Consider the following 25,752-nt stretch of genomic DNA (forward strand, 5'->3'; position numbering starts at 1 on the left):
AAAAATGCACTTTCGTATAAATAATTGAATTCATTCAAAACATATTGGAAAAAAAATAAATGAATAAAAAATAAGCAACATCTATACATATCTATCTATATATAAGACACATGTATGCATAATATATATATACCCCCACCCCTAACAATACAATGTATCCATTCTGGTGTTCATGACTACAGACTCTGCACAAGGGGTTGTAAAAGAACTTGGGTTATATATGAACAAAAGTAAAAGGAAAAAAAAATAGAAACACAATGTAATAAAAAGAAAAAAAAAATGTCCAATTTTATTTGAAGAAAAATAATAGAATAAAGAAATGTGTTGTTTTAAGAAGAAAAAAGGTTATATGTAAGAAGTAGAAACAAACTGTAATTTAGTGCTTTGGATTATTGTTGACAAGATGGATAATAATTTTGTGCATATTTATCAAGTTACTGAACAGGCTTCAGTAAATTCAAGCCCAATCAAATAAAGACTATGGCTAGTGTCTGATGGAAGGTAATCATTTGGTTACATGTCTCTGAACAGTTTCCAAGTGGTCAATATTGAAAAAACAAAAATTTAGAAAAATTTGCAAGATTTACATACCCATAACAGAAAGAAAATATCGTACGCCAAAAATCACCTAAATTGATAAAAGTTTCATTTTTAAATAAGAAAATAATTTTTAAGCATATTTAAATTTTTTCAATACCCCTATCCCATGTTACAAATAATTTTCCAAAATCTTGATTTGGAGTTATCTCTCTTGCTTTCTTCAGACTGTTTTCAAGATGGCGCTCATTGTTTAACCATAAAATTTGATTTTCTTATATATAAAAAAAAAAAAAATAAATAAAAATACTTGATTAATTTCTGTGATTTTTTGTGTACAACATTTTCTTCGCATCATACAGACTTTTCTTTATTTTTGTTTTTCATGTGTGTGTGCGTGGGGGGGGGGGTGAAGATTCTAGACAAACACCGGGTTCCAGATTGATGATGCAAATTTTAAATATTCAAAGCTTTCATTAAAAATAAAAATTAAGAATAAAATAAGTACTGTGAAATTCTTTTTCCCAACAATAAGTGATTATTTTTTTTTTAAAAAAAGGACACACAAAAAAAGGAAATCGATTTTAAAAATGTTTTATTCATCATAAAAATATAAATGTCCGCGAGATTCTTTTTCAAAATATGAAGCAGTTTTTTTTTTTTATTCAGTTGATAGTTTATTGCAACCCCCCCCCCAAAAAAAAATAACTAACATAATTTTGTTCAATATTGTTAAATAATGAATGTTTTTTTGAAAGGTTACAGTTATGTCCTCTCGAATAATTGGAGGTTTAAAATGAAATAGTTGATTGTACGTAGGTGGCGCAACAGGCTGAGTTACTTAACAATTAATATGGTTATTAGGTTGTTTGGAAAATACTGACCTATGTTTTTTTTTATTTATTTATTTATTCTTTTTAGCGGAGGGGTAGATTGATTTCAATATAAATGTAACTTTATTGTAACCAATTTTAATTTTATATTTTAACGTCTCATCCGTTTGTTTTTATATATAACAGACTCTAAACATGGTATTATATATATATGGGAAGTTGGTTATAGTCAGCTAACGTACTTCCTAACTTCTGGTGTGGCTGCTACCGGAAACAGTGACAAGGCAAATCAGTTGCTTCACTTTTATTGTTCTTCATTATTTCTATTGTGAAGCGATTTATTGAAATAAAATGGAAGAAAAGGACATTATTTAAAAATATACACAACAAAAATTAACAAAATTATTCAGATAAAAATGATGTCATGTGATCAACCTCTGCCACACAATGGAGATATGTGTCCATCTGTTTATCCGACGAAATTTTTGTAACAAAAAACAAATATTAAGTGAAAGTATTATCTTTCACTTTGCAATATATTTTGGTCCCTATTGTGAAGAAACTTATCTTTGCTAACAACAAGGAAAGCAAAAAGTTTGTTTTTTTATTTCAGCATCTATCATTCACCTGTACTGAAGATAAATGTATAAAACTATCAAAAAATGACAAAAAGTTAAGCAGTCAGGTTCTGATAGTCTTTTCTGAAACAGTGTAGTATCTATTCCGAAATGATAATATGATAATATAAATAATTTCAATATACAAGGTGGAACAATAAAATTGTCGCCCTAAAGAAAACAACACAACAGCTTTATTTTCAAACTTTTATTGAAAAAAAATCAATTCAAGTAACTTAATTATGTAGTAGAGCTGATATCTATTCAATGTAGCCGCCTTCAGCCTCAATTACCACCTCGATACAGGCCCAGAACTGGGAGAATGCCTTTTCCACAAGCACCAGCAAATACTTGGCGGTGATCAGACTGGCTTTGGTGTTGTGGGAGATCACGTTGGTGATGTTCTTGACATATGACCAAATAAAATAGTCCAGCGGGAGAAGGGTACAAAGTCGTAGCACTCCTTCTGAAGCCAAGCCTGGGCCTCTTTAGACATGTGGACCGGCACAGAGTCCTGCTGCCACACTCAGGGTCTGCCAGCAGGAAATCACCACACTCTTCAGCACATCCAGATACACTTTGATGTTGACTTTCACGTTAACTTTGAAGATGTATAGTGACATTATGTGCCCCTTCACTTGAAACCACACCAAAGACCATAACCGTGGCCAGAAACTTTGTTAAGCTGTGCCCTCAAGTGTCAAACCGTCCAGATTTGCATTTTGAGAGTGCTAGCAATGGTCCTGTTGTCATAACTTTGATCGGTAGTTGTACAGCTGTACATCTGCGATCTTGCTCATTGAATATTGTGTCACTTTCAGACATGATAAAAGGCTCCTATGGTTCTTGGAATTTATACACAACTGGCCAACTAGTAAATAATCTGCAACAAAAAAAGAAAACCGGTTTTCATCGAACGGAAATGGAATCATGTTGTCTTTTCTAAAGCGACAATTTTATCATTCCACCCTGGAAGAATAAGTAGTGAGTAAAGAAGATAAAAATATTAAACTCGTGACTTGAATTAACAATAATGAAGCTCTTAGAATTTACAGAATATTTTGCAATTACTATTTTGGCAATAAACTAGCAGTTGAAAAATGTCCAGATAAAAAATAAATAAAAACAAAAAACAAAAAAAAATGAAAGTCTAATTAACTGCTTCTACCCCGGGTGGAAGCGTCGTACTTGCACATCGAAAGCCTAGGTTGGACGCAGAGCTGTCAGCTGTATTCTGACTCCTGGCTGCACAACGGTACCGATAGCAATAACTCTGAAAAAGAAAGAACAATTTTGTTTCATTAACCAGTAAAGCATACATTCACAGTCATGTCATGGGCTAATTATATGTTATGTAAAGGTAGAAGTGTTATTTTCTTTTATGTTATTCTCAGTTATGGCTGATAGAACGAGAACAATATATCCTGTGGATTAAATAAAAACTTCAGTTCAGAATTCTATGTAGGTTTCTGAGTATGACAAAGATTCGAGAGTTGTAAAAGATGCACCTGAAGAAGGTCGGAGATAACACAGATCGAAACGTTGTGAAAATAATATTCAAAATAAGAATAGTAATTTAAATAATCCAAATTATCAATTTTTATCTAAAAGATTTGCTCCAAAAATTTAACATATTCAAAAAGATTCAAAATTTGGTGTCTTGGTGTGACTGGGGAGTTGGCTTAAAAAGAATATTATCTCTTTCCCTTTTCAATTATAAATATTATCCCTTTCCCTTCATAAATATTATCCCTCCATAAATATTATCCTTTTCCCTTCATAAATATTATCCCTTTCCCTTCAAAAATATTATCCCTTTCCCTTCAAAAATATTATCCCTTTCCCCTCCATAAATATTATCCTTTTCCCCTTCATAAATATTATCCCTCCATAAATATTATCCTTTTCCCCTTCAAAAATATTATCCCTTTCCCTTCATAAATATTATCCCTTTCCCTTCAAAAATATTATCCCTTTCCCCTCCATAAATATTATCCTTTTCCCCTTCATAAATATTATCCCTCCATAAATATTATCCTTTTCCCCTTCAAAAATATTATCCCTTTCCCTTCATAAATATTATCCCTTTCCCTTCAAAAATATTATCCCTTTCCCCTCCATAAATATTATCCTTTTCCCCTTCATAAATATTATCCCTCCATAAATATTATCCTTTTCCCCTTCAAAAATATTATCCCTTTCCCTTCATAAATATTATCCCTTTCCCTTCAAAAATATTATCCCTTTCCCCTCCATAAATATTATCCTTTTCCCCTTCATAAATATTATCCCTCCATAAATATTATCCTTTTCCCCTTCAAAAATATTATCCCTTTCCCTTCATAAATATTATCCCTTTCCCTTCAAAAATATTATCCCTTTCCCCTCCATAAATATTATCCTTTTCCCCTTCATAAATATTATCCCTCCATAAATATTATCCTTTTCCCCTTCAAAAATATTATCCCTTTCCCTTCATAAATATTATCCCTTTCCCTTCAAAAATATTATCCCTTTCCCCTCCATAAATATTATCCTTTTCCCCTTCATAAATATTATCCCTCCATAAATATTATCCTTTTCCCCTTCAAAAATATTATCCCTTTCCCTTCATAAATATTATCCCTTTCCCTTCAAAAATATTATCCCTCCATAAATATTATCCTTTTCCCCCCTCCATAAATATTATCCCTTTCCCATCTTCATCATACATATTATCTATTATCTCTTGAACCTAAAGTTGAACAACTTTCGAGGCCTGCAGAAAATCCTTTCTATTTTTCTGTTCATTTGATCTTGTACAAAACTTAGACATGCAATACTCAAAATTCTGTAAGGTTTTGGAATAAAACGACTCACCTTATGGCAAAGAAACGAACCTCCTTTTTTTACTTTATCAGCTCCACTGTTTGGACCTTTCTAATTGAAAGAAAAAATAAAATACAAATCAGGATAAAAAACATAAAAAATAAAAAAAAAAGAACATGCACATAGAATCATTATTATTATTATTATTATTATTATTATTATTATTATATATTAGAAAACCTTATGACTAGGAAAAAAGTGTCCTTGTGCAGTGAAGTAGAAGTCCTAAACCAAAGCAATTTTTAATTTTGTTCCAATTCAGAGTGCTTCTTTTTGGGGAGCTGAATTTTACCAACATAGAAAATCGACCTTGAGTCTAACTTTACTCTCGTTAGTAGGTAAGTAAATAATATTGTAATGTGAGAATGAATAAGGACCCCTTGTGTACTCCTTATCCCTTATATTGTCATTTTCAATCTTTATCTCTGTAATAACATACTAAGACCATATTATACATATAGCATATTCATATGTACGTTATCAGCCTCCCTCCCATTTTAAAAAAGTTGAGTGTAGTGTCTGATCAATAAATATGGTAACTGATAGTGTTGGGCGCTTAATTGGAATCAGGATTAAAAAAAAAAAAACTTTGAGTTATTGGACTTAGAAAAATTTGTGCCTATTTTCCAATACCAAAAACGATTCTCTTAATTGTTTTTATTTGTTTGCTTTTATTTGTTTGTTTTTATTTAGAACTTTCCATGCCTTATATTAAATGATGAAATGATTAACATTTATTGATTTAAAACTAATAGTAAAACCAAATTTATAGATCACAAGTGTATTTTTATGTTTGTGAAAATATGTGTGCATCTTACATGGGTTTTAACAGTAATCTGTACACCCTACAAAAAAAATAAAATAAATAAATAAATAAACTCTATAATATACTAGCATGGGTGCCCGGCGTTGCCCGGGTATTTGGAGATGTATGTTGAGCAAAAAAAAAAAAAAAGTGGTCAATTTTTTTAACTTTGACCCCTATTATGACCCCTTAAAATTTATTCCTTTGGACTCAAACTAAGTTATTAAGTTAGATCCATGTTCAAGGAACCTATATCTAAAATTTCAAGGTCAAATCGTTGATCTTTGACCCCTTAATCGCCAAATTTCTGGTCGAAAACCGATCACATCGATTTTCCCAAATCTCAGTACCCTGTATATCAAATTTCGAGTCTGTAGACTTAAAATTGACAGTTATTGCGTAGGGAAATGTACACACACAGATACACAGACAGACAGACACGTTCACTTTTATAGATATATAGATTTAGAAATTTAAAAGGAATCATAATTGGGAATTGTATTGGAATCGGGAATTTAAAACAGAATCGGTAATTATATTGGAATTGTGGAAAAATATCCAAATTGTCCTATCATGTGTGATTAATCTGATGTTGTTAAGGTAAATAATTCCATTTTAAAATGAATTGTTCCAAAATCAAATTATGTTGTCCAATCAACTAAAACATCACATTCGTGTTTAAAAAAGTGATATTTGTTTTATAGAGTTAAAGATTATGTACATGAAAATTATTTTTATAGTAAGAAAACAAAATATTTATGGTTCTAAAAAGAATTATGTCGCTACTATTTTACATAAAGAGATATATTCGTTTTATTTAAATAATGACATATTTAGGAGTCATTTTGTTTAATAGTATTGACACTGATAGGCATTTATTATTTCAAAACGAATATTATCAACAGTAAATTATGCAGATTGATGTAAGATTTCCATTGGATCTCGTTAGTTTTTAATTTCTATTATTTCTCAATTTGATTTGATTCAGGGGAAATAACTGAAAATTATTTGTAGGATTATCTCCCTTGTTTTACAGAGTTATTTCCCCTTCTTTCTTCTTCACTAAAAACCTTTTTTTTTTTTTTTTTTTTTGGAGCATTACAGCAGCGTATAGGCCTTGTTGTTGTTGCGTTTCCTTGTAAACATTTGTAACAGAAATATAAATATTCAGTGATATAATTTATGTATCATTAATTTCAGAATTCTAGTCGTTTTGTCTCTAGTAATTCATTTGGTTTTGCAGCAGTTTATTTTCAAACCTATTTCAAACACTATTCTACTTAGAGTGTAAGCATGAGCAGTGGAGTGGAGTGCATTGCACTGCAGCTGCAGCGGCGAAACGGTGATCATTTGCAGAAGCAAACTCAGCCCTTGTCGAGAATTCTCTCTATATTAAAAACCAAAACATAAAGAAAAATCTGTATGAGGTACATCTCTCTGACGAAACGAAAATAGCATATTCCAAATTTCAAATTTATTAAGGAGCTTTACTTTTGAATAAAAAGTATAAAATTTTGTGAGTATACTAGAAGTGCCGAAACAAGGGAGATAATTCATACTAAATGGATTCCTAGTAATCGCTTACTTCTGACTTCACAGTCCCATTTTCTGACCCTGGTGTCACAATTCTTGCAGTGGGAGAGAACTACATACCTCTAAGAGTAGTATCTGTTCTGTCTAAAGATGGTATGATATCGTGGGGTTAACGTTCATGCTGGGCGTCCATACAATGGAAATATGTCACAGACTCCTATAAGAATGTTGGAGATAAACCGTAATAACCAAATATATTACGACACTACATTGACTAGATTTCTTAGATAAAAACTTTTACAGTTTTAACAAAAGGGTTACAATAATATCGTGGGGTTCCCATTCATGCTGAACGTCCACAGAATGCCCAGCAACTATATATTACATATGAAAGATGCTGCTGAGGAATTTCCACGGGTCCTGTGAGGAAAGATAAAGCTACTCGATCAATTTATGTGATTTTTGGAATATGATATTTTCGTTTTTGTTTTTTAATATGAGGAGGATTATGAATAAGAACCACAAATTCTAGATAACATTAAATAAAACAAGATTCTTTCTCGTAAGTAATCTACTCTGGATTCAAACCAGTCTCTCTTCGCTCGACAACACATGGTATGGCCTTTACTCTTTCTTCAGGGATTTGCATAATGGCTGTTACATAGCAAAATAGAAGTCATAAAATTTCAAATAAAATAATATCAATAAGATAAGAGAGAATTTTCTTACCGGATTTTTCTGGAAGTCTGTTGAATGTTGAATTTTCCACCAATCCGACGTCCATTCCCAAACGTTGCCAATCATATTCTTTAATTTAAATTTATTTTGCTCAGGAAACATTGTTACCTGTAACGCGGAACATGAACATCGTTAAAGAAAGCCGCAAACATGAATTGTTAAACTTATGATTACTTGTAATATTGCGATGAGAGAATTATGATGGCAAAAGCTAGTGGATAGTATGTGTTAAGTTTGCAGGTTGAAACAAGTAACGTAGAAAGCAATACAAATGACGACTCAACAACCAAAGGTAGATCAAATTAGAAGTGTATTAGGAAAAGGTATATTTACAGGTGTCAAATAAGAGAGTCTTTGCTGGAGAAACATATCTGCTCTCGGCGGCCTTCGATGGCTTCTGGTGAACACACACTCAGACTAACTGAGTCTTCCTATTTATGTGTAATTACTATCCACATATGCAAATGAATGTGTGCCACCACAACAGTATGTAAGTTTGAAATTTGACTTTTGAATTAGAATGTTTTGTTTTTAATGAAAATCACTCCAGACAAAGAGTGAAGCCACTTGATGCAAGTAACTAACAAGAACGAAAGATAATCATCACAAAAACAGGAGATGCCTTTAAAAAAAAAAAAAAAAAAAAAAAACTCTGGGTAGGAAAGAAGTCAGCTGAAAGAGAGTTCCACAAGCTTGTAGTTCTTGGAATAGGAAGCTGTATTACAATAAGGTATTAAAATAGTAAACTGATGGAAATCACTAATCAAACTAGAACAAAGGAAATAAGGAATAGATCCGACCATCGGGAAGAACACATCCCATAATAGTATTTATAGAAAAAGACTGAGACGTCTGTGATAGAAAGGTTTTGACATATCATGAGTTGCCAGACAATTTCAAAATATATCATCATTGAGAATCATTGAAAATTCCTTCTAATTCTGTCATTATTCTTTTATACACTGACTTGTGTCCAGTGTTTCCCCACAAGCTGCATTGTAATAGCCTTCAAACGCAACTCCTTTCAAGCATTTATCATTTGTTAAGGAATACTTGTACTTAAAACAGTAGGTTAAGCTGACCCCCATCCATCTAAGCGTAAAGTAAAGGCTCCTCCAATCTTGACAGACTATTGATACCCACCATAAGGGTGCATGCGCATGAAATTTCTGTGGCAAGAGGTGTGCAATCTCCAACCACATCTCTCCTGACACGACATTGTTAAATATCAACAACTTCTGGAAGGCCCCATGGAAGTCCACTTATGTGAGCACGTCAACGACCCTCGTCATAGCCTCTTTCATCTCTTCAATTGTCTCATAACGACAGCCTCCAAAGTTTCCCTTGAGCTTAGGGAATAACCAAAAGTAATAGGGAACAAGGTCTGGACTATAGGGAGAGTGATGTCTTATTTTGTAATCTTCTCTGAGTATCCTTGAGACAAACATCGTTCAAATCTTCCACATCTCCAGTTCCTCATAAATAATTGTGTGTACAGTTCCCACACCGACATCAAACTGAGCACTTACTGTCTCTATATACACATGACGGTCTTTATCCGTGAAATTCTATATTTGGCCAACCAACTCTGGTGTTCTGACTTTCTTACTTATTCCACATCTCTCATCATCCCTCACAGACTCTCTGCCTTCTTTGAATCTCTTATGCCATTAAAAAACTGATGCTTGATTCATGCAAGATGGTCCAAAAGCAGTCTGAAGCATTCTATATGTTTCTGTGGCATTTTTTATCCAAGTTTAAAATAATTTTATTGCATATCGTTCTTCTAGAGTGTCCTCATACTCAAATTGTATTTTTGAAATTCACTAACAATCAGGCTTTAATAGAATGTATTCCAATTCTTGCTGTACATGTTCATTTGAATCTGAAATCATGAAAATTGGTGCGTTATCTCATAAGATGTATAGCAATAACATTGACTTTTCAAGAGTCTACAACAATTTCAAACGTCCGTACAAAAAAGTCTGGAAACTTATTGGGGGCACCTCGTACTCCAGCCACCTGTTTGAGAGAGAAGTACCCAATGTAGAGGGTAAATTCTAGCTGATGAGAGGCAAACAGCATCTATAGGTATCTGCTTCCCCTCTATCAAAAACTTGTAAAACACTTCTGCGAAGTAAATGTAGAGAATTTAATACAAACTGGATTCGTTCCGATGTAGCCATCGTCTCCAGTGTTCTCTTTCGGAAATTCGCCATGCCAAATATTCATCCAATGCTTGTTATGCGGATTCTCCTTATTTCCCCACGGAAATAATCTGAGGACGGAAACAGAAAAGGAAATAATGAAGAAAAAGTAATTTAAGAAATGTCCAAAAAAAAACATAAAATAAATAAATAATCCACATAATATAACATGTAAAATGTGACCTAAATAGCATGTAAGCTGATTTTTTTTTTTTTTTGTTACAAAGGAGTCACCACTTATCAAGGTCCGGAGGCCACTCGAGGATAAGGGTTACTAAGTGTACAGTAATCAATGTGATAATATAGTAATCGTTAGTAGTGGAAATTTGGTAAATGGAATTACTTAAGGGGACAATTCATCAAGAATTTGTTTCCATTCCAAATTGTTGTCAGATGGAAAACCGGCAAACAGAAAGAAGAGTTCCACAGGCATGCCGTTCTAAGAAAGATGCTTTGTTCATGGAATCTATGTTTTGATTTAGACACAGATAAAGAGTGGGGAAAATTATTGACAGTGGTTTCAGCTAGACGAGTGTTTTTCGTGAAAGTTATGTTATTCATATATATATATGTATATATATATATATATATATATATATATATATATACATACACAGTAGCGTCCAAAAGTTAAGGAATGATCGATCATTTTTTTTTTAATGGCTTCTAACTTTATCTATGAAAAAGAAAAAAAAATTTTTGGTGAATTTTCTAATGTTTAATAATGGTAGTTAAAGAAAAAATTTTAAATTTTTGATTTTAATAAGTTTTTTTTACATATAAATAAATTTAATTAAACTACAGGCATCCAAAAGTTTAGGAACGCAGAAAATTAATACAAACGTTAACAATTTTATTAGCAACAACAAAATGTTGATTCCGAATATTCAAAAAAGGCTATCTGTACAAGAAAACAACTTATTTGTGACCATTATGATGAAAAAAAGTCCATAGGGGAGATTGCTAAAATATTGAAAAGGTCTAAAAGCGTTGTTTTTCTGATTATTGAAAATAGAAAAAAAGGTTTACCATTGACTGAAAAGAAAAAAATCAGGCCGACCCCGAATAACAACTAAAAGGGAGCAGAGAAAAATCACTCGACCATCTCGTTCTGATCGCTTTAAAACTGCGGCTTCGATATCCTGGGATTTTACATCCGAAACTGGACACAAGATTTCCTGACAAACGATCTCACGAAGATTAAACGAAGTTGGATTATTTTCAAGAAGTTCATGCTCAAAGCCTTTAATTTCTATTAAGAATAAAAAGGCCAGATTGTTATTCGCCGAAAAACATTTGTTTTGGGAAGAAAAAAAATGGGAAAAGGTTCATTTTACTGATGAATCTAAATTTAATCTTTTTGGATCAGACAAATGACCACATGTCAGAAGAAAAAATGGAGAAAGACTGTCCCCTAAGTGTGTTAAAAGTACAGTAAAATTTGGAGGCGGTAGTATAATGAAATGGAGGCATGATATCTTCAAAAGGAACTGGCCCCCTTTGTGAGAATTCATGGAAAAGTTAATGCCCGAATGTACAGAGAATTGATTAGAGAACATATGGTACCTAATCTTTCTAATTCTGATATCTTTATGCAAGACAACGCACCGTGCCATAAAGCAAAAATAGTTTTAGAAGAGCTAAATAGATCCAATATTTGCGTTATGGATTGGCCAGCTCAGAGCCCAGACCTGAATCCAATTGTTTGGAAAATTATTGGTGATAAGATCACAGAAAAAAACACAAAAAATCTTGATGATTTATGGGAATGTATAAAAACATCCTGGAATATTTCACCTATAACATGTGAACGATTGGTTCTGTCTTGCAGCAAAAGATGCCATAGTGTGATTGAAAACAAGGGGCTTTTCACTAAATACTGAAAGGATTCTTTATTTTTTCATAATGAATTTCCCTCGTTCCTTAACTTTTGGACACCTGTTATTTAATTAAATTTATTTATATGTAAAAAAAACTAATATGTATTAAAATAAAAAATTTAAAAAAATTTTTTTTTTTAACCACCATTATTAAACATGGGAAAATTCACCAAAAATTTTTTTTTTCTTTTTCATAGATAAAGTTAGAAGCCATTAAAAAAAAAATTTTTTTTTTTTTTTCATAGATAAAGTTAGAAGCCAATAAAAAAAAATGATCGATCGTTCCTTTACGTTTGGATACTACTGTATTATAAAATACCTTTTCTGTGATGGGTAAAATTCTTTAAACAAAAAAATTCTGTACCATTTTTTGTCTCTTTAAAAAGATTAAAATCAAGATATAAACTAGATATCTAGAATCTGTACATTAATTGTGATTAAAATCCATTACAGGTTTTGATTCTAGAAAATCAAAAATTTAAAGCTAAAGAAGAAACTAAAATCCAAGAAATCTTGCTCAATTAGTATCAAACAGCTATGGATAAAATTGAATGCACATCTGAAATATTTTAATTTTCAAAACAGAAAGTTGTGCCTATTTTATGCCCCTAAAATCCTTTTCAAATATGTTGAGGGTATTTATTAATTCATGTCTAATACCTATTGTCAAAAATTCTTTAAAAAAAAACATCATTTTACCTTCCTTTTAGATTTCCTTTGCAAGCATACTCCCACTCAGCTTCTGTCGGAAGTCGTTTACCAGACCATTTGCAGAATTCTACAGCATCATTCCAAGAGGCATGAAGTACAGGATGATCCATTCTGGAAAAATAATTTATATCAAAGTTAACCGATTGTTTTACGGCATATCAATCCTTTGTGGGTTATTTAATTCCAAATCCAGTCAATTTAATAAGTGATTTTATGTTTCAAATTCTCCAGATCTACAAATATTTATTCTTCATCATATTGTATGAATGCAATGATTTTATTGTTGGCATTGGTCCACCCCACCCATAATTTTCTAGTCAGAATTCTTTCTAGAAAGACATCAGGTACTTACGAAAGGGACCACGAGAAAGTTGCCAACACCCTAAGTGAAAGTGATTTTAGTGGAAGAAACTGAATTCAAACTTGAAGCACGCAGGTTGTCAGTGCGTGTTGTTAACCACTTGACCATCGTCATTTCTCTTAATTCATGCTTTGTACGCATTTTTTTTAGAGATTAGTTTTATTGTTGTAGGAAGATCAGAGTTATCTCCCTTCTAAAAATATTATCGATGCTTGTGCAATGTAATGAGATTTCAAAAATTGCATTTTAACTAAAAACACTAATACATTTTGTTTTTGAATGTGCCATATCGAAATTAGTAAAAATTCTAAAAATAAAAAAAAAAAATTGCTAGAATAGATCTGTTAGAACTATTTTTTTTTTTTTACAAAATCATACATATTAACGATCTGTAATCTATTTCAAATTGGCTGATTTTCAAGAATTACATTTATTTTGTCAAAATCATAGACTGAAGTTACTTCCCCTGGAGGTAACTGTAGTCTATGATTTTGTGTTCATATAAAAATTATTGTTATAGTGTAACCCGGATAGAAGAGACCCGAATATAAGAAATATATAAGAACAGATATAAGAGATTTTCTCAGGTCCCAAATTAGAGTCTGTGTTAATGTACAAGGTAACCTGGATATAAGAAACCAATATATAAGTGTAACCTGTATAGAGTTATAGGGCCCAGATAAGCAGTCTTTTACATTTGGGTTACACTGTAATATTTATTTAAAACAAAAATATCATATATATATATATTACGAATGTCTTAAAGAAAAAAAAAGAAAAAAAAAGAAAAAAAAGAAAAAAAAACGAAAAAAAAAGAAAAAGAAAAAAAAAAGAAAAAGAAAAAAAAAACGAAAAAAAAAAAAAAAACGAAAAAATAAATTTTCATATTGAATTTCAAGGCAAACCAATGGTCTCCTGAATTATAATGTGACAGTTATGAATAAATCCAAAAATTACAAAAAACAATAAGGCACAAAAAAATTATTAAAGAAAACATTTTTGACGAAAATTAGCAAAAATAAAATGTTTGGCTAAAAATATACTAGAGTCCAAGGAAAGGTAAATAGCATGTAACTAATGGCAATTTTTTAAAAATAAATTGTGTGTTAACAGTCATACATGTCTTGATTTTAGCATAACTGAGTCCCTTATTATTATGTCAGGTATACCCAAAGAAATATGGCGAGGGCTTTTATGATAAAGATTGAAAACTCATATTTTATAAATAATGCAGTAATATTTAAGTACTTTTGTCAATTATGTAGATATCACTGCTTTTAGTTGAAATTGGCACAAAATGTGAATATATACATTTTTCTTTTTAAATCAATTTTTTTTTTGTTTTTGAAACTTTGCTATTATAATGTAATTGCACCCAAAAAATTAAGATCTGAAATTTATCTGCTGTCCATGAAACTTGAAAAATACAAATTAAACATCCAGAAAGCTTTCTTTTTTTTTTTTTTATTTATAAAATAAGGATGTCCAATGTCGAAAATTTGAAGAAATGATTTATTATTTGGAGATCAAATTATTGCATAGTTGAATGTATATATAATTTATATAATATATACACTCTGACAATTCTTTTGTCATTATTCTCAAAATCAACACATGTCCTTGTGATGAAGGGTTCATCCTGATGTGTGTACGTGTCACTAGAATGTCTATGGTATTTTGTCACTATCTGGACCCTAAGTTGTGTTGTGGTCTATTTATGTTTCAATGCTATGATTATTTAAATGTTCATATGCGTGTGTGTGTGTGTGTGTGTGTGTGTGTGCGTGCATGCGGGCGTGTGTGTGATACATGCATTTTGGACATAGCTTATTTTCATGCGTCGTTGATCTTGTCCACCTGGAATTCATCTTGTTCTTAGAGGGGAGGCTGGAACATGTTTGTATGGGTAATCTCCAAAAATACCGTTAGGGCTTACAACATGGCCGCCAGAAGAGTCAACAAAAAACTGCGAATAAAATATATAAAACTCGTAATTTCTGTTTTAAAGTGGGTTGTCAATTTTCTTTATGAAATATACTTCCAAAATAAACTATTACAGTCGTTTAAAACATAATAGAAGTATTATTTTTTATTTTTTAAAAACAATGTTTACAAAATGTCTACGAACGTGCGTAGACATTTTGTAAACATTGTTTTTAAAAAATAAAAAATAATACTTCTATTATGTTTTAAACGACTGTAATAGTTTATTTTGGAAGTATATTTCATAAAGAAAATTGACAACCCACTTTAAAAACAGAAATTACGAGTTTTATATATTTTATTCGCAGTTTTTTGTTGACTCTTCTGGCGGCCATGTTGTAAGCCCTAACGGTATTTTTGGAGATTACCGTTTGTACGAATATTCATTCACTTCCAAGAACGCTGATTGCATTTTATATAGTTTTTATTCACTTTTCAGGTGTCGATTGCTGAAGAATGGAAAGTGAATATCTTTGCTCGAGTGATTAATTTTAGGTCTCCATTCTAAGACATGTCAGCTCCCTCCCCGGGGAAGGGGGAGGGTGACCTGCTAAACCGTCCACTCTGCTCAATGTCTGAATTCCAACTCCAATGTGATCTTCAGCTAACCTGATCCATGTGACTCACACGTACATCTGATCAGCTGATAAGATGCTTCGGGTAAACTTGTCTATGATCTAGCTTTGTTATATTTTGACAGGTTTTTATCAACATTCTTCATATTCATCTCTTGTTTATCTCTCCAGTTAGATAGATAGATAGATCGATAGACAGATAAATAAAAAATATTTTCTTGTGTTTGATCTACTACATAACAGAGATGGATTTCCAAGTATAAGTATCATTTACAATTAAGCTTGTAGTTCATTGACAAAGAGAGAGAGAGAGAGAGAGAGAGAGAGAGAGAGAGAGAGAGAGTTGTAAAGGGTTAGTGGGATGTAGCTTGCCAACGAAGAGGTGTCAAGATGTCAAATCAGGCTCACCACTGTGTTGTTTTCTGTTTTTTTTAATTTTTCTCTTACATAGTCACAAATCGACATTGCTGGAATTGTAAACATTACGTTCTTCTTTTCTATGTTGCATTGGACAATTCATAACTTCTGACCTTGAAATGTAAACAGTTCTTATCTTTCATTTTAATTATAATTCTGGTCATTTTTATGGGACAAAAAATGTAGGTCAATTCCATCTGGAATGTGTGTGTATGTGCATCCAACAAAATAACCACTTCTATCATTTAATCAAGATGTACACGCAGCTTTCAATGTTATCATATTTTCTAGTCCATAACTAAAAGGGAAGAGTTATTTCCCTTTATGCTGGCTTGAATTGTGTGTGTTGGTATGTCCAGAGAGAGGAAATGGAGGAAATGAAGTGCGTGATGAAGAAAGAGTTGAGGCGGGGAAAGTGGAGAAAAGCGGTGACCGGGGGGTGGGGACTTATGTTAAACTTTTACTCTGGGTAATGATGGGTAGCTCTACTAGTATGATGTAAAAAAAAAAGATAAATATTGTTTAATTTTTATATAAAAATGATTAAAAACTGTAATTAGAATAAATACCAACCGATATAGGATTGTAGAATCGTTGCCTTCTGGCTGTCTCCAATAAGCCCCGTTAACAGAAAGCCACCAAGGAGCAGCCGCCACCTAGCAAGTAAAAGCAAAGAAATTTTAAAAACATTCAAGATTTGAAGATAATTATTTGATTTAATGTCAATTTGACATGCATTCAAAAGCTTGATGGCTTTAAGAAATTGACTTTAAAATAACCTAATTCTGGTCAGGTCTTTATTTATCCCTCTTATCCATTTTTATCACTAAATTGTTTAATCAAAAATGCGTAGGAATTGCAAAAGATTGTCTTCCGTGTTTAATTAGTCAAAGATGGATTATCGATATGGATAGTCAGAATCTGTTGTTTTTTTTTAAACAAAAAAAGATTAAAAAAAATAACTAAATTAAAATTTTTCAAAAAATCCATAAAAATATCAGAAAATGATCAAATCTTAATGAAATTTCCAATATTTATTGATTAATAAACAAATATATTTTATTAAAAATAAAAACTTGTAGATTCTTTTAGGCCATCAAAACTACTTGACTTCTGGAAGGAAGGAGGGTATCATAATTTTAGTGATAAAAAAAAAATCCAAGTTTGCATTTTATAACTTGATAAATGCTTTATACATTCATGTATCTGTTATATAAAGGGCAGTTGTTTGTATGTCAAATTACACAACTAACCCTTACAAAGTTGGTATTTGTTTTAATCAGCATACCCCAGGAAAATAATACAGGGTGGAACAATAAATTGTCGTACTAGAAAAGATAACATGATTCCATTTCCGTTTGATGAAAACCATGGTTTTCTTTTATTGTTGTACACCAGCTACTAGTTGACCAGTTGTGTACAAATTACAAGAGCAATAGGAGTCGTCTATCATGTCTTAAAGTGATACAACGTTCAACTAGTGAGATCGGAGATGCGCCGCTGTACAACTCATGCTCTCTACCAATCCAAGTTATGACAACAGGACCATTACCAGCATCCTCAAAATGCAAATCCGGACGGTTAACTGCTTGAGGGCACAGTTCAATGCATCAGATGGCCTACAGTTACAGGCTTTGGTGTGGTTATAAGTGAGAGCCACATCATACCACCTCACATCTTCGAAGCCGGCTTAAAAGTCAACACCAAAGTGTATCTGGATGTGCTGAAGGGTGTGGTCATCCCCTGATGCAATCAGGTAGCCGTTGGTAGATCCTCGTGTAGCAACAGGACTTGGCGCCGGCCCACAAATCCAAAGAGACCCAGATTTTGTTGAAGAAGGAGTGTTACGACTTTGTACTCTTCCTCAATGCCCTTCCTCCCCTGACCTGAACCCACTCGAATACTTTGTTTGGCCATACGTCAAGAACATCACCAACATGACCTACCACAACACAAAAGTCAGCCTGATCACCTCCATCCACTGAGCTCCTGTCGGCGCTTGTGGAAAAGCCATGCCCCCAGTTCCGGATTCGTATCAAGTCAGTGATTGAGATTGAAGGCGGCTATATTGAATAAATGTCAGCTCTACAACATAATCAAGTCACCTGAATGGATATTTTCAATAAAAGCTTTAAAATAAAGCTGTAGTGTTGTTTTCTTTAGAGCAACAATTTTATTGTTCCAATCTGTAATTAAAATGAAAAAATAAAATAAAAACAGAAACAAAAAAGAGACAACAGTTTTTTTTTCAAATTGAAAGACGCTAACTTCAGATTTAATTCATCCTTTCTTAACTATTGTCATTTCTCTACAAAGAAAGAGTGGGAGAAACTTAATTTTAGCATTACAAGTTGATTTTTTTCTTTTTAGATAATTGTTATTTTATCAACTTGCATGAAAAGAGCTATGTAAAAGATGCTTAAAACCGTTTGAATTATGCAAATACCATCAGTAGTTCAAAAGTTATGAAAATTTTAAAGTGCCAAAATTTAGGCTTTTCCGTGGACATTTTTCTTTAGAAAAAGTGGCCTAAATTACAGACCTCAACATTTCAAGAAATTCGGTAATTTCGCCACCATTTATTTATTTTTCAGGCTATTCTCATGAAACTTGGCACTCTTATGTAAAATTGAGTGCTCTTTCTTATTATGCAGTCAAATTTAATGTATCTCTTTGCCATAAGCCATGAATTATAAATTAAGATGTACAAATTTCATTTTTTTTTTGTTTTCAACTTGCACATGGTATCATACAGAGGGTGTCTATTTATAAACAAAACTAAGTATTATAGTGGTATTAAAATATAGCTTTATTGAGAGCAGGAATTTTCCTGCCTCGTCACCAAAGGAGAACCTCATCTGGGGTGTAGCCATATAATATCTAAAGAGCATTCATGGCCGGTATTTACTACTCCCCTCAAAGAAAAAAAAATTTGAGTAAATATGAATTAATCTCAGAAATAAATCAAAGAAAATTGTTCATATAGATTTTGGATCTTTAAAAGATGGAAATTCCCATAGTCGACCAGAACTTATGCATTTTGGGACCAGTCCAATTTTCAATTTTGTAAATCCTCTCTATCTGGCCCCAAATATACCCCTATTTTCTGAGATGCAACCATAAATCGTACTCTACATGAATCCTTGATGTAGCTCTCACAGTGCCAGGATACGAGGAATCCTGATAAGCAACAATTATATATTCACCAGTTGATGGTAATTTTTGTCATTTCTATTCTGTTGTTTTACTGAAAATTCAACTATGTAAACAAAGAAATAAAACAATTTTTTACCTTGTTTTCACCTTAACATTTAAAATAATACTTTTATAGGTTTTAGGGTATACTGAAAACGAATATTGCATCTAAATCTTCTGCAAATAAGTAGTTTTCCAGATATTAAGCAATGTAATTCCTTATGTTATTGCTGGTGGCTATCTTGGTACGCACAAGTGCGCAAACATAACACCGAGAAACTATGCGCAAACGCACATACCAAGATGGCCACCAGCAATAACATAAGAAATGACATTGCTTAATAACCGGAAAGCTACTTATTTGCGGAAAATTTAAATGCAATATTCGTTTTCAGCATATCTGAAAATCTTAACAGGTAGTCATTTTAAAGAAAAATGTTAAGGTGAAACAAGGTAAAAATTTACAAAATGCATCATCATAAGATTCCTTATCAAACCGCCTTATTATTATTATTATTATTATTATTATTTAGATATCTTCAGTTAAAAAAAACAAAAACAGGTTTGTTTTACAGATTCAAAAAAATGGTCTTGACAATGAGTTAAAAATAAATTCAAGTTTCATGATATATTATTTAATTGTTAAGTGAAAGTACAGAATAGTTAAAAAAACACCCTTCCTTCCCCATATTAAGAATGGGTTTCTAAATAATAAAGTTATTATTTCAGCATGATAGCATAAGTGCACAAGTACCTTTTATTTGTTATATATTTGTTTTTTTTATTGACCACTAAAAAACACAATTCTACCTTAGGTACAAGTAAGAAGTTATAAATACAATGAGAAACGCATGTACTTTGTACATTTTGTTGTTTTTTAACGCTTTTAGTACATGTGTACTAAAAGCGTTAAAAACAACAAAATAGTATTGTTTGGAAATCAAATTTGAAAAACTTGATAATCTTTTTAAATTGACAAACTCAGAATCCAAAAAATTAAACTGATTTTTCAGCTTTCGTTTTGAAAGCAGAAAAAACAGTTTTTTATTATTCTTTAGTCATCTGAGTGCGTAGCGAGCCGTTTTCCCCAAGCGGATTTGAATTTCTATAAAAGATAACATTTTAAAGAAATTTCCGCACAATAATTATCAAATATTTACATATTATACATAAAAATAATTCTGAAACTATTATCTATATGAAAATCGATGATATATACCGATTTATATTAGCAATTTTGAAATATTCTTCATCGACTTTGCTCGGTCGTAACTTTGCTTCCTGTGGTCGTAAAAATATAAATCAAAGTCCAGTAGAGATGAACTTCTATGCTTATATAGTTTGTAAAATTTCAGCCATATCCAATCAAATTTGACCCCGCGCATTTTTATCCAAACGTAACTTATGAAATGTAAACATTGAAAAAACAGTTTCCCTTTTTGCTGTCATCATTTTACCGTTTTTTCATCTTTAACTTGGAGCATAAAAACATTGAATGCATAAAAGAAAAATAAATTAACATCATTGGAATGCTTATTTTATTCTCTTTCCAGCAATATAATTCTTGAATTGACAAACAAATAAAAACGATATGACTTGTTGAAGTACATTTGGTATGTAATATTGCCGATGGCCATGAAAATACAGCATACACTTGTAATGCTATTAATTTTAGAAGTGTTCTGAAGGTATCCTTAATTTTATTTGTTGCTTTTAATATCGCTCTGGAGACTTTCTTAGTTTTATTTTTTCACTCACTAAAAAAGAAAAGAAAGGAATTTCTCTTCTGGAGGCGAGGGAAACTTCAGGCTGTTTAACATTTATTTAGTTTTATGGCTTCATTTATTTAACATTTGTTTAGCTTTTATGGCTAACCCTGTAAGTTAATTAATAAATCTCTACTTGATAATGACTCGTGATCTTGCCAATTGCTGGTTTCTTTTCACTTATCTTTTAATCTTTGTCTGCATCTTCTAATTTCTCTTTCCATCACGCAATTGAAAATACAACAGATAAGTAAGAAACAAGGCATACACAATCCGTTACGACTCTGCAATTCCTACAGCTATATACCTAGAAAATGGAGCGATTAAACTGACATATTAATATGGGACAAGACGGAGAAAGAAGCAACCTTAATAGAAGTCAGTGAGCCCAATGATACCTCCATATTGTAATAATTTAGGCAAAATGTATTTTAAAAGTTAAACCATTTACCGATTGTGTAACATTGTCCAAAGTTGGTTGGCTCAGGTAGTTCTCCATCACGAAAGAATTACCAAATTTTTCAGCCTGTAATAGATAAAAACAAAACAAACAGAAACGTCATTTAATATTCCAGGAAATAAGAAAAAATAAGAACACATTTCTTCTGCTACTAGTCTCTCACAGGATTCAAAAAAAAAGTCGGCAACTTGATAGGTCCTGAACTGTCATCTAAGCTTCAGCCTCTGTATCATCGACAAAATGTTGCATCCCTCTGCCTGTTCTACAAGTATTTTAATAGTGAATGTTCTGATGAACTACAAGCTCTTGTATCCCTTTGACGTAAATACCCCTGACAAGCAGCTAAAGATCCCTAGGTGTAAGAAAGCCTTCTACTCCAATAGTTTCTTCCCCAGAACTGCCAGATTTTGGAACTCCATTCCGGGATTCTGCTTTCACAACTGTACTGACATGCAGAAGTTCAAGTGTAATGTGAACAGACATCTTGCTGCTCATCTCTCTTCATAACATCCCTGCAACTTATGCCCCCGATAGTAGCCCCCCTCCCCATCTTAAAGTGGCACTGTGCCTTATTTGGGGTGAAAATTGAATTAAAAAAAAAAAAAGAAAAATGGATGACACTCAAAATACAATTGCGAATTACTCAGAACTTCTACCTGGTCATGGCTGAGAGGTCAAGAGCATACTACCCCACTAGATTAAATAAAAGGTTCCATTTAATATTTTGTGCAGAAGTTCAACAGAAAGATTTTCAAGCTCAACAAGGTACACTTGAAGAAAATCTGAAGTTACATGAACTAAAATGTGAAAATAGTGCTCAAGATAAGAACAGTAATCCAAATAATACCAAACACTAACAATAATCGCAGCCTTAAATGGGTAAAAAATAACACCTTTACTTCTGCATATTTAAGAAATTTATCGTAACTTTATATGGTGTAGTTGATTTTTCGTCAGCCAGAAAAACTTGTAACATAAAAGTTTATTTTTGTATAAAAATATAAAAAAATATTTTCTTTTTCTTTATTGCTTTGTGTGCATGCGCCAAGCTAGAGATGGAGAGGGTGGACAAGAGGCTGGGTGTATGAAACCACAAGCTCATTTGATGTTGCTTTGCCTGCTGGCTGTTTTCTTCTCTTTCTTTGCCTTTCCTCTGGGCTATATATGTGACCTGCTCTCTACAGGTGCACCAACCTCAGCTGCTGTGAACAACAGAAAATTTGATCTTTCACGACCGACAACATTCGTTTTGACAGTCTAATCTCAACTGTTTTCTTTATTCGATTGATTTGATGCCTCCGTTCAATTTTAGGAGACAATGAATACCCCCTGTAATGGTAGCTGTGTGTGTAAATGTGAGGCAAGTGTTGTGCAATTACCAACCCTAACCCAAATCGGCGCTACTCGAGTTCAATCGTAAAGAAAGACGACTGGAAACAATGCCGAAATAAGTGGAGAGCACATACAACACTTAGAATTCCCAAATGGTCTCTCATTATGTACTGACCAGTCTCAACATTGCTTAACTTGGGAGATCTAATGGGAACTGGTGTATATATATATATTATTCCTTAATTGGAATTCATTTTTTTTTTTTTTTTTTTTTTTTTTTTGAGATGAGCATCATAAGTAATCATTTCACTTGTCATTTTCAATCCTCTCATAATATTGTTCATCATTCAACAAACAACCCTTCCACTGGTGTGTCAATATGACTATGCTGTATGCTCATCTTTATAATGAAATGAATAAATTTGATCATGTTTTGTCAGAAACTTTGCTGATTGTGAGGGCTTGTTGTTTGGAGTGGGTGATATGTGTTGATTTCCAATCTTCTCATAGTATTAATCATCATTCGACAGTGGAAGGGTTGTCTGTTGAATGGTGAACAATATTATGAGAGGATTGAAAATGACAAGTGAAATGATTACTTATGAGGACAATTACTGGCACGCATTTGTTGGAATTAAAAAGAAGTCCTGGGTTATTGGAAACAATGCTCAGATACGCGGAGAAAGACGAATGACTTTTTACTTTTTATCCTGAAATAACATTCTTATTTGTTAACGCCTCTAGAACCTTATCAGACATTTTCTTTGTAACTGTTCCTATTTGCAATGCCTCCCCATGGGACAGAGTTAGACACCAGGGTCGTTTTTGAACGTGGAGAAAAGGAACAAAAATAAAAATTGTCTCAGTCGTGAAGGATTTCTCCTCCACTGACAGAGAACAAGAAATTGAAGTGCAGCATCTGAAGAACAGATACTACACTTTGATCTTGGCCCAAAATCCTGCATTATTTGTATTACTGTTCTCATCACAACCTTTTTTGGGTGTATCTTATAAAATTTGGAAATCTTTCTGCGGAATAGAATTTCAAACGGAAAAATTGTCAATAATTCTTCTTAACAATCAGTGTTCTCTTTCTTCTTTGCTGCTACTGCTATCGTAATTTTCTTTTTGTCTTCTTCCCAACTTACAAAAATCTCACTACCATGGAACGAAAAAAAAAAACAAACAAAGAAAACCTTTTTTCATGCTGCCACTTTGAACCACGATAGCGCATTTATTTTCCTATTTTTCGTATTGGATGGATTTCGGGTTTGAATGTCAGTGTTTCTCTACAGAAGGCACACGTTAACTGTTGTCGCTTATTGCTTTGGTTTAACTTTATTACGGTTATTTTCTATGTAATCTAATATAGTCTAATCTGTCTCCAGATTTTTTAACTCTTTCTCCTTTGAAACTAAAAGTCGCAGAGCAGCGCTAGGGGTCTCAAATGATTGAATTTTTTATGGACTGTTCTTTTATGGGTCTTTAGCCTGTTAAAATAGTTTTTAATGGGGTAAAAAATGGGTTAAAATTAAAAAAGAAATCGTCATACATTTTGTACATTCATCTTAGTTAATTTGTAATTTTTAATTGGTATCATTTTAATTGCGTCGGGGTTAATGAGCAGGACACTATGAGGGAATAGGTTTGTTCGAATTGTGTGAATAAAATGTCGCAATAAAATTCAAATTCAGAGCTACTGATGCTCGTTTTATTATTGTTTCCGGCTAAATGTATTGAACTTCTTAATTTTGAGAAAAAAAAAATAAATAAATAAAGGGAGATAATTTAAATGTAAATAGTTTCGGTACTTGTACAGTTTAATCAAGACAATAAAAAAATAAAAATATTGAAAAAAAAGGTTATATTGTACGTATCTGTTTTGGACTGAAGATCTCCGAAAAAAAATTTCATTTAATTTGATCGAGTAGTTTTTTTTTTCACAGCGGAAAAACACGTTCTTATGAGAGCGCGCTGAAGTCAGCCATTATAGAATTTGTTAAACACGCCACGGGGGTGAGATAACTCCAGTTAAAGCGCCGATACTCCCTCCCCATCTTTAATACTAGCTTTTCTTCCTAAAAATCGAACCTTTCGCTCGGTATTGTAACAAATGTTTTTTTTTTTTGCTGTAAAAAAAACAAAAAAATAAAAAAAAAAACTACTTGATGAAATTAAGTGAACTTTTTTTTCGGATAATTTCATTCCATATCGGAGACGTGCAACAGAACCTTTTTCAATATATTCATTTTTTAATGTCTTGATTAAGCTGTACAAGTACCATAGTTTCTTGCTAATTAATGGAAGAATCAATTGGGTTTCTCTTGTATCAATATACTTCACTCCTTTTCTTCCTAAGTGAAGTAGCTAAAATACAAAATGACTGGGTCTAACCTCAAATCTATTGATTATGAAAAGGGCTTCAACCTCTTTATAAAAAGAAAAAAAATTTTTTTCACCTTTTTTCCTTCCTTGATAATAGTGAGAGTAATATTTTTCGAATAAAGTATCTCAATGAATCAGTAATTGTAGTTAATCGATTTAAGATGTAGTCACTTTTTTTTTGTGACTAATTACTGATCTAGACAATCTAGATTTTTTTTTGTTGGTTGATTGGTTGTTTTTGTTTTACGGCATATCAACCCTTTTCGGGTTATTTAATGCCGAATCCAAAGATTTTGAAGAAAAAATGTTTTTAATAGAATATATTTGTTGTTTTCACGTCGGTTTCTATTTAACCCATAGTTGGGACCCTAACAGGTACTACCACTCCGGGTCAGAGTGGACCTGGGAGCAATGGTAATTAAAGGGTGGCTCCACACTCCCCAAAGCCCACAAGTTGGGGCCTCACCACTGGATATAGTTTAAGGTCATATCCAGGACCCCTATTGAGGGACTTTTACCCTCTGCAGGGGGGCAGTCCGCGTATTCTAA

The 25,752-nt window shown here is 32.3% G+C and overlaps 1 protein-coding gene across 1 annotated transcript in view; it reads right to left on the reverse strand.

Moving 5' to 3' along the window:
• Positions 1–1,115: 1,115 nt before the first annotated feature.
• LOC145243471 (formylglycine-generating enzyme-like) overlaps positions 1,116–25,752 on the reverse strand; it is a 30,017-nt gene continuing 5,380 nt past the window's right edge. Inside the window, exons 2-8 of the mRNA XM_080106408.1 lie at positions 21,478–21,552; positions 16,639–16,721; positions 12,718–12,840; positions 10,095–10,209; positions 7,923–8,039; positions 4,847–4,906; positions 1,116–3,260 (exon numbers count right to left, since the gene is read on the reverse strand). Coding sequence (XP_079962534.1) covers positions 3,138–3,260; positions 4,847–4,906; positions 7,923–8,039; positions 10,095–10,209; positions 12,718–12,840; positions 16,639–16,721; positions 21,478–21,552 — 696 coding nt within the window. The 3' untranslated portion in view covers positions 1,116–3,137. The remainder of the gene's footprint in view (positions 3,261–4,846; positions 4,907–7,922; positions 8,040–10,094; positions 10,210–12,717; positions 12,841–16,638; positions 16,722–21,477; positions 21,553–25,752) is intronic.

The sequence above is a fragment of the Euprymna scolopes genome, chromosome 22 (assembly GCF_053919585.1).
Source record: "Euprymna scolopes isolate OS-2025 chromosome 22, ASM5391958v1, whole genome shotgun sequence".
Lineage (NCBI taxonomy): Eukaryota > Metazoa > Mollusca > Cephalopoda > Sepiida > Sepiolidae > Euprymna > Euprymna scolopes.